This window comes from Onychostoma macrolepis, chromosome 15 (genome assembly GCF_012432095.1).
Source record: "Onychostoma macrolepis isolate SWU-2019 chromosome 15, ASM1243209v1, whole genome shotgun sequence".
NCBI lineage: Eukaryota > Metazoa > Chordata > Actinopteri > Cypriniformes > Cyprinidae > Onychostoma > Onychostoma macrolepis.
Genome location: NC_081169.1, coordinates 21,136,997 through 21,145,291, shown reverse-complemented (window position 1 = coordinate 21,145,291; position 8,295 = coordinate 21,136,997). Strand labels below are relative to the sequence as shown.

The 8,295-nt window shown below is 36.3% G+C and overlaps 2 protein-coding genes and 1 pseudogene across 3 annotated transcripts; all 3 read right to left on the bottom strand.

Moving 5' to 3' along the window:
• Window positions 1-830: 830 nt before the first annotated feature.
• On the bottom strand, window positions 831-1,441 carry LOC131554211 (olfactory receptor 13C8-like; annotated as a pseudogene).
• Window positions 1,442-3,276: 1,835 nt separating this feature from the next.
• On the bottom strand, window positions 3,277-5,900 carry LOC131520595 (olfactory receptor 6N1-like). The gene has a single exon (XM_058744945.1). The coding sequence runs from the start codon at window positions 4,484-4,486 to the stop codon at window positions 3,524-3,526; it is 963 nt and encodes a 320-aa protein (XP_058600928.1). The 5' UTR covers window positions 4,487-5,900; the 3' UTR covers window positions 3,277-3,523.
• A 182-nt stretch (window positions 5,901-6,082) lies between these two features.
• LOC131520603 (olfactory receptor 10A3-like) lies at window positions 6,083-8,137 on the bottom strand. 2 transcript variants are annotated; one of them, XM_058744964.1, is made up of 3 exons: window positions 8,035-8,137; window positions 7,445-7,526; window positions 6,083-7,333 (listed from the first exon to the last, which is right to left on the bottom strand). In XM_058744964.1, the coding sequence occupies exon 3, from the start codon at window positions 7,296-7,298 to the stop codon at window positions 6,336-6,338; it is 963 nt and encodes a 320-aa protein (XP_058600947.1). In that variant the 5' UTR covers window positions 7,299-7,333; window positions 7,445-7,526; window positions 8,035-8,137; the 3' UTR covers window positions 6,083-6,335. The 2 variants fall into 2 exon arrangements, with proteins under 2 accessions (XP_058600947.1, XP_058600946.1); XM_058744963.1 differs by having other exon boundaries at window positions 7,445-8,129.
• Between the last annotated feature and the right edge of the window lie 158 nt (window positions 8,138-8,295).

Below are 8,295 nucleotides of genomic sequence, written 5' to 3'. Positions count from 1 at the left end.
AGTATAACCTTGTTGCTTGTTTCGCAGGAGATCGTGGAATGGAGACTGGAGATAGCACACACCTCTGATGAAGAGCAGAGACCAGATTGTTGGAGCGAGGAGCAAAGACACACCGGAGGAGACCCAAAGGATAAGTATACAAGGTAGGCATTTCTAGATAGCACTCAAATAGCATAGAGTGAGTCCACTTTGTATGAACAAGATTGGACCATGAACTGGTCATGTGCTTTTGTATGGTGGCTGATGAGGGTGCTGATGATGTGCAGGTGCGTGCAATTAATGATGTTTTATTAACAAAGTTCGGGAGGAGCACATCAGATACTTAGCCTAATTAACACAAGAGGAATGCACTCGAGTTAATCAACACGCAGGTATAAATACAGCTGACATACTGCTATCCATTGATGGTTAATCAGCATTCCTCCACCGCCCCTTCTCCACTCTTGAGCTCTCACTACACTTTTACGGGGGTACTCTAGGGGTTGGGCTATTCCCGAGCTCAGGGCCCTTTCCCGGACAGCACGCCAATTACGCATTACTATACTCCAGCTATTTATATGTAAGTGTGAACTCGTGAAATACTCAGGTGATGGAGTGCGTTGTGATTGGGAGGTGAATGAGCCTGGCTGATCTGTGACAATATTATTCTTACCCTTTTTTTTTCTGTCAATACATCTTTGATTTCTTTAGTCTGTGAATCATTGGGTTGACATAATTAATATGATAAGAGTACCCAGACTGGTTAGAACTGTCCAATCCATTTTCAACACTTACTGGAATCTGTTTCATGTTTGGGATACAATCTAGAGCTTGACTATAGTTTGTCCAACTCAATTCATAAAGCATGTTAGAGCAACTGTAAAGGAATGCCAATTTGTTTCTTTTGAAATGTTTTTTTTTTTTTTAATATTTTTTACCTCTTCTGTTCTCAAACAATAAATCAGGGGGTTGATCATAGGTGGTCGTAGGTTATACATCATAACAATGAGTAATCGCAAATCAGTACTGTACCTTATACCAATATTGCCAAACAAATAAGACACCTGGGTAGAAAAAAGAGAGCAATTATGAGCTGAGGACAGCAGGTGGAAAAAGTCTTAATCCATCCTTGAGTGCTTGAAATTTGCATAACTGCCACTAAGATGGAGCAGTAAGAAAATATAATAACAGCAAAGGAACCCACCAGTACTATAAGGGCTGGAATACTATACAGTGATCTGTCTCTGCATGTCAGTGTTGTAACGGAGACATGATCACAGTAACAGTGTATAATGGTGTTTTCTGCAAAGTAAGGGAGAGGATAGGCTCGAATGACTACCATTAAGGGTCCTGCTAAACTCAAAATCCAAGAGCCAAGGATCAAAATGAATACATTTTGGTTTGTCATGATACTGTGATATTGAAGTGGATAACAAATAGCTGTGTATTGATCCATAGCCATTACTACCAGAACATTTGAACAAACATTGCCTAAATAATGCACAAAGAACATCTGAACAAAACAACCCAAGAATGAAATGGTTCCATCTTGAAACCAGTACCTGCTGATTATCTTTGGTAAAGTTGCGGTGCTGAATAGTACATCACACACGACTAGATTTATAATGAAATAATATACGGGCCTCTGAAGGCTCTTAGTCATTACAATCACTGTAAAAAAATACAGCGTTTCCCATCAATGTAAACAAGAAACAGAATGGCTGATACGAGGCCATAGTAATTGTCACAAATCCTGTCCCTGCACTTCCGTTCATTCACCACCAGAGGTCACTCACTCACCACATTGACTCTCACACCATACATAACACTGGACTCCATTTCCCATCATTCATTGCACTGATTGCACACACGGCTGATTGCACTAATCACACACACACCTGATCATACGCACACACTGATTACATGCCTTATTTAAACCCTGGACTTTCTTTCCCTCACTGCCGAGTATTGTATGCGTTTATCGCTCCTCTAGCTGCTCTACAGAGCTCCTGATAGTTTTCCTAGTCTTGCCCTGCCTGTTTTGGATTGTGGTTTCCCCTGCCTGGACTATTGCTTCATTTTTAGATAACCTCTCTCGTCAAGCCCCTTTGGATACTGTTTGCTGTCGACCGACCCAGGCCAGTTTTGGATTACTCTTTGCCTTGCCTATGATAGACCTGTTTGCCATTGCTCGACCCTGCTTGTATTTATGACCATGCCTTTTAATAAAAGCTTGCACATGGATCCGCAAGTCTCATGTCTCGTCAGCCCCGTTACAGTAATGAGGCTGAAGTCCAGGAAAGCTGACTATGACAAAATCCTTCACAGAACTAATGCAGCACAAAAATTTACATCAATTTACATCTTCATTTTATAATGTACATGTCGTACAATACACTCTAACAACAATAGCAATTACCATAAAGGAAAAAGAGAAGCAAACCTGCCACACTTGTTTCACAGGCTACAGATATGCTAGTCTTAGTTTATTTATATCTGACATGTAAATTATGAAGGCCATGGCCTGTTACACAGATGACGCAGTTCCTCCAGGGAGAATCTCTAAAATGCCATTCTTAATCAAAAATTCAAAAACTTAGATGATTTGATGCCCTTACTGATTTTCCTGCTATAGTTTTTAACCAACTGACCCTGACAGTTTGATGAGCATTACTGTTGCAAATCCAGCAGTTACTGTTAATGTGAATGAGGACATCAAATAGGCTACACCTCTTAAAGAAATGGTTCACCCAAATTATAATTCTTTCATCATTTACTCACCCTCATGGCAATCCAAACCCATATGATATAATTTTTAACATGGAGTACAAAATAAATTTCTTGAATATAGTTCACTTAACTCTTTCCCATAATAATAGTTCATAAGCTGTCAAGCTCTAAAAAAAGAACCAAACACTCCATTAAGTAACCATGAAAGCCATACAGCTTGTGCTCTGCAGCTACAAAATAGTATACACACAATTCAATACATTACATCAAAATAATGACTTTATTTTAATTTTTGGAAAAAGGTCAAAAAGGTTGAGACCTCTGAGGTGGGACCACAACTTTTATACATTTAATAGGAGCCACATTTAATGCTAGATTAATTTTATTTCAGATAAAATTAGATAATTAGATTCTGGTGCATATTGCAGCAGATGTGTGGTGTATTGAATAACAATGTGAAAAATACTCTGTGCTGCTTTTGCTTTTGATGTTATCATTGCCTGCCTAAGTCTGGGAGCTGCATTAAGAAGAACGGTGAATCCCAAATTTATCTATCAGTAAAATGGTGACATTGGAAGTATTATTGAATAAAGTATGTACAATAAGTACAGAGCTCCTAAAGTTGGATTTGCATGTTGACTTTTACATGCATACAAAAAATGTAGTCAGAACTTTTTTATCAGTACTCAGAAAAAAAAAATAGAATTCCTGCAAAGTTTAATATCTGCTGTATACATATTATATGTATATAACAATGTTCAGCATAAGCCACTTTTTCTGCAACATTGTAGTCTAACTTATTAAATATAACAGATCAGAGCAAATGTAAAGACGTGGCAATTTTCCTCTTCTGAAATTGACTTCTTAAAATCTTTTTTACTTCATCTGTTCTTAAACAGTAAATGACGGGGTTGATCATGGGCGGCAACAAGCTATACATCATAACAATAACTAATCGCAAATCAGTGCTGAACTTAATACCAATGTTACTTGACAAATAAATAAAACACCTGGGTAAGAAAAAGAGAGCAATTATGATGAGCTGAGGACTGCAGGTGGAGAAAGTCTTCATTCTTCCTTGAGTGTTTGAAATTCGCATAACTGCCACAAAGATGGAGCAGTAAGAGTAAACGATAACAGCAAGAGAGCCAAGCAGCACTACAAGAGCATTGATGAGGGCTGGAATGCTATACAGTAATCTGTCTGTGCATGCCAGTGTTGTGATGGAAACATGATCACAGTAACAGTGTATAATGGTGTTTTCTGCACAATAAGGAAGAGGATAAGCACGAATGACTATCATTAAAGGACCCACTAAAGCCAAAATCCAACAGCCCAGTATAAGATTGAGTACTATTTGGTTTGTCATGAGACTATGATATTGAAGTGGGTAACAAATTGCTGCATAGCGATCTATAGCCATTACAGCCAGAACATAAGAACCAACACCACCTAAATAATGCACAAAGAACATCTGAACAAAACAACCCAAGAATGAAATGGTTCCATCTTGAAACCAGTACCTGCTGATTATCTTTGGTAATGTTGTGGTGCTGAATAGTACATCACACACGACTAGATTTATAATGCAATAATAAACAGGTTTCTGAAGGCTCTTAGTCATTACAAACAAAATAAAAAATATAGCATTTCCAGCCAATGTACAAACATAGACAAAAAACAGAAGTGCTGATACAAAGGCATAATAATGAGGCTGAAGTCCAGGAAAGCCGACTATGACAAAATCCTTTACAAAGCTGATGTTTCCCACTGGCATGATGAATATTAGTCCTTAGAAAAATATTTAAAGTGCCTTTTCATCTTCTGTTTGAAAAATCAGTATTTAATATTAGTACAATATTTACAACTTCACCAAAAAATACACTAAAAAAAGAGTATTTTGATTTTATAATAAAAAATTAAAAATAAATGAAAAAATACCACTATATAATTATAGCTAGATAGTTTAACAAATAATAATAAAGAAAGAAGAGAAGCAACCTGCCACACTTGTTTCACAGCCTACTGTTAAAGTACATTCTGCTCCTTACACTGAGATGTGCTGGTGTCAGTTTGTTTATATCTGACATGGAAATTATGAAGATGTCGTTCCTCCAGGAGCAGTGACAGCAGGAACAACTAGTTCTGTCATTATTTGCTCACCCTCATGTCATTCCAAACCCATATGCAATCATTTTTAACATGGAACATGAAAGAATATTCTTGAATAATTTTTACAGTTTTTACCTCCACAAAGTTTATTGTGGCTACTGTTGCCAAACTGAAAAAACGAAAAAAAAAGAAAAGAAAAAAAGTACCAAACACACCATACAGGAATCATAAATGCTCATACAACTATAAAGAAATATCAGTATACAGGTTCAAAATGACAGTAGTCAACAGTCTAACTTCACAGTGTGCTCATGGAATATCAACTGAACACATAACATGCCATTTTTTTTGAAAGCAGTCGAAAAGGTCATGACCTCTGAGGTGGGACCAGTTGTTGTGTTTAAAAGGTGTTACTTTTCACGGTAGATTAATTTTTTGTTAGATACTTCTGGATTAAATAACTAGATTCTGGCACACTTTGGCATTACAGCAGATGTGTCATATAGGATATATAATCTTTCTCATTGTGTCAGAATTGCCACTTGCCATATTTTCTGATAATACTGAGCAGCACTGTACAGTTAGAAGGAACACACAAATGATTCAGGTTGTTGCAAGAGGTTTTGAACCTTTTTATTAACACAGTTTTCAAGCACCCCTGTTATTTAAAACACATTTCATTAGACGGCTATGTGTGAGAGTTGCAACGAATAGCATGGGGCATCCAATTTTATCCATCAGTATAATGGTGATAGTGCTTTAGCATGTAATGAATGAAAGTATAGAGTCTTTAAAGTGACATTCACTGAAAAAAGAAAAGAAAAAACTTAAAATACTCTTATGTGCAAATGAAAAACTTTTCCAGTGCACAAGAAAATGCTGGCATTCTCACTCGTTACAGTTTTCTGGTTTATTTACATAAAGTTTTCTGATGTGCTGCGCTAAAGTTTGTCATGTACACACAGAATTTCCTAAACTATAACAAAGAATATAATCAACAACAATTACAACATGTTCAACAACAGAAGCCAGTTTTCTCTGCAATATTAACAGAAACTATGACAAAAAATTAGAACCACTCAGAGAGGTCATCCTGAATCATAACAATATGGCATATCATTCACATTTTTATCTATATAATTGTATTACATTACATAATGAATTTATATGCATTTATGTGATGTATACGATTAATTAAAGTATATTTGAGCAGCAGAGTGGAAAAAGTTATTTTAGGCCTACCTGTTGCATAAATTATCATAATAAAATGACCATATTGTCTACAATATATTATTAGCCCTGTAAGTAATGTTACAGCAGAAGGTGCAAAAAGATTCTTAATTTCATGAGGATAAAATCAATTGTCTGGAGCCCTTCTAAAAAAAGACTTATATTAGTGTTCTTGGCATTCAGTCTAGCTGGAATACGGTGTATGTTTTGTAATATAGAGATATCTAGAGATGAGGACCTTATGACAAAGGCAACAGTTTGGCCACCTCATTAAATAAAGCACATCAGATTGACCGTAAAGGAATACCAATTTGTTTCTTTTGAAATTGTCTAATTAGTAACTTTTTGACTTCTTCTGTTCTCAAACAATAAATCACGGGGTTGATCATGGGTGGTAACAAGCTATACATCATAATAATTACTAATCGCAAATCAGTGCTGAACTTTATACCAATGTTGCCAGACAAATAATTAAATAACCTGGGTAGGAAAAAAAGAGCAATTATGATGAGCTGAGGACTGCAGGTGGAGAAAGTCTTCATTCTTCCTTGAGTACCTGAGATCTGCATAACTGCTACGAAGATAGAGCAGTAAGAGAATATAATAACAGCAAAGGGCACCAACAGTATTGTAAAGGCATAGATGAGGGCTGGAATACCATACAGTGATCTGTCAGTGCATGCCAGTGATGTGATGGAAACATGATCACAGTAACAGTGTATAATTGAGTTTTCTGCACAGTAAGGGAGAGGATAAGCACGAATGACTATTGCCACGGGGCCTAGCAAACCCACAATCCAAGAGCCAAAGAACAGAATGAGTACATTTTGGTTTGTCATGATGCTATGATATTGAAGCGGATAACAAATTGCTGCATAGCGGTCTATAGCAATTACTGCCAGAATAACTGAACAGACACTGCCAAAATAATGCACAAAGAACATCTGAACAAAACAACCCAAGAATGAAATGGTTCCATCTTGAAACCAGTACCTGCTGATTATCTTTGGTAATGTTGTAGTGCTGAAAAGTACATCACACACGACTAGATTTATAATGAAATAGTAAACAGGTTTATGAAGGCTCTTAGTCGTTACAAACAACATAAACAATAAAGCATTTCCCACCAATGTAAACACATAAACAAAAAATAGAAGTGCGGATACAAGTCCATAGTAATGAGGCTGAAGTCCAGGAAAGCCAACTATCACAAAATCCTTTATAAAGCTGATGTTTCCCACTGACATGATGAATATCAGTCCCTCGATATGGGACTTCTTTGCTGTATGTAGAAAACATTTCATTTAATATTATAAGAATATACTATAATTATAATAATAGCAATAACTGGATGGTTTAAAAAAAACATTATTATGAATAAAGAGAAGCAAACCTGTCACACTTCTTTCACAGGCTACTGTTAAAGTACATTCTGTCCCTTTACATTCAGATGTGCTGGTGATGTGTATTTATATCTGACCAATTACGAAGACAATGGCATAGTTGAAATACAAATGACATAGTTCCTCCAGAGACAGTGACAAAATTACCATGTAGTTCTCCAACCTCTAAATCATTGCATTAGGACAAAAAAAAAAAAAAGGAAACCAGATGCAAAAGTACAGCTACTGACTTAAATATTATTAATAATAAAAACAAATATAAAGGGGTGCAAATGATATTCCACTGGGACATTTGATTTATAGTTTTTAGAAACACATCTAATAGTTTTCACTAAAATAAAATAAAACACTGGCCTTCAAATCTTATAGGCTGATAGGTATTTCCAGCCATGTAAGATTCTACCAGTATCATACGGGAACTGTTTCAATGATTGTATTAGTCCGCTTGCAGCATTTCATGAGCTTCATGGCGGAGAACCAAACCCAATTAAACTTTTTGTCACTTTTTAAAAGTTTTTAAGTGAGAATGTAGTTGTTTAAATATGCTGTGGTAACAGATCACTTTAAATATCTATTACACTGTTAGTATAATGGGGCTGGGGCTTCCGCAATGTTCCTTTTCCAAAAAGAATGGGTGCATTTTTCTAGTGTTAGCCAATCTTGAACTGGATTACCGGCTCGGCTCCTCAGCAAAAACCTGGGTATGAGTTGCACCTGCTGCCTATTTATACTCACGCTGCAATCAGCAACAGCTGAATGTAATCATTGCATGTCAATATGTATTGGCTCGTTTAGTTTACACTCAAATTAGATCTCTAGATTGCTCTAGCAAGATCCCCAA

What these genes read in the sequence shown, in the direction of transcription:
- LOC131520595 (XM_058744945.1), bottom strand. Translation starts at nt 4,486, where the DNA reads ATGCCAGTGGGAAACATCAGCTTTGTAAAGGATTTTGTCATAGTCGGC.
- LOC131520603 (XM_058744964.1), bottom strand. Translation starts at nt 7,298, where the DNA reads ATGTCAGTGGGAAACATCAGCTTTATAAAGGATTTTGTGATAGTTGGC.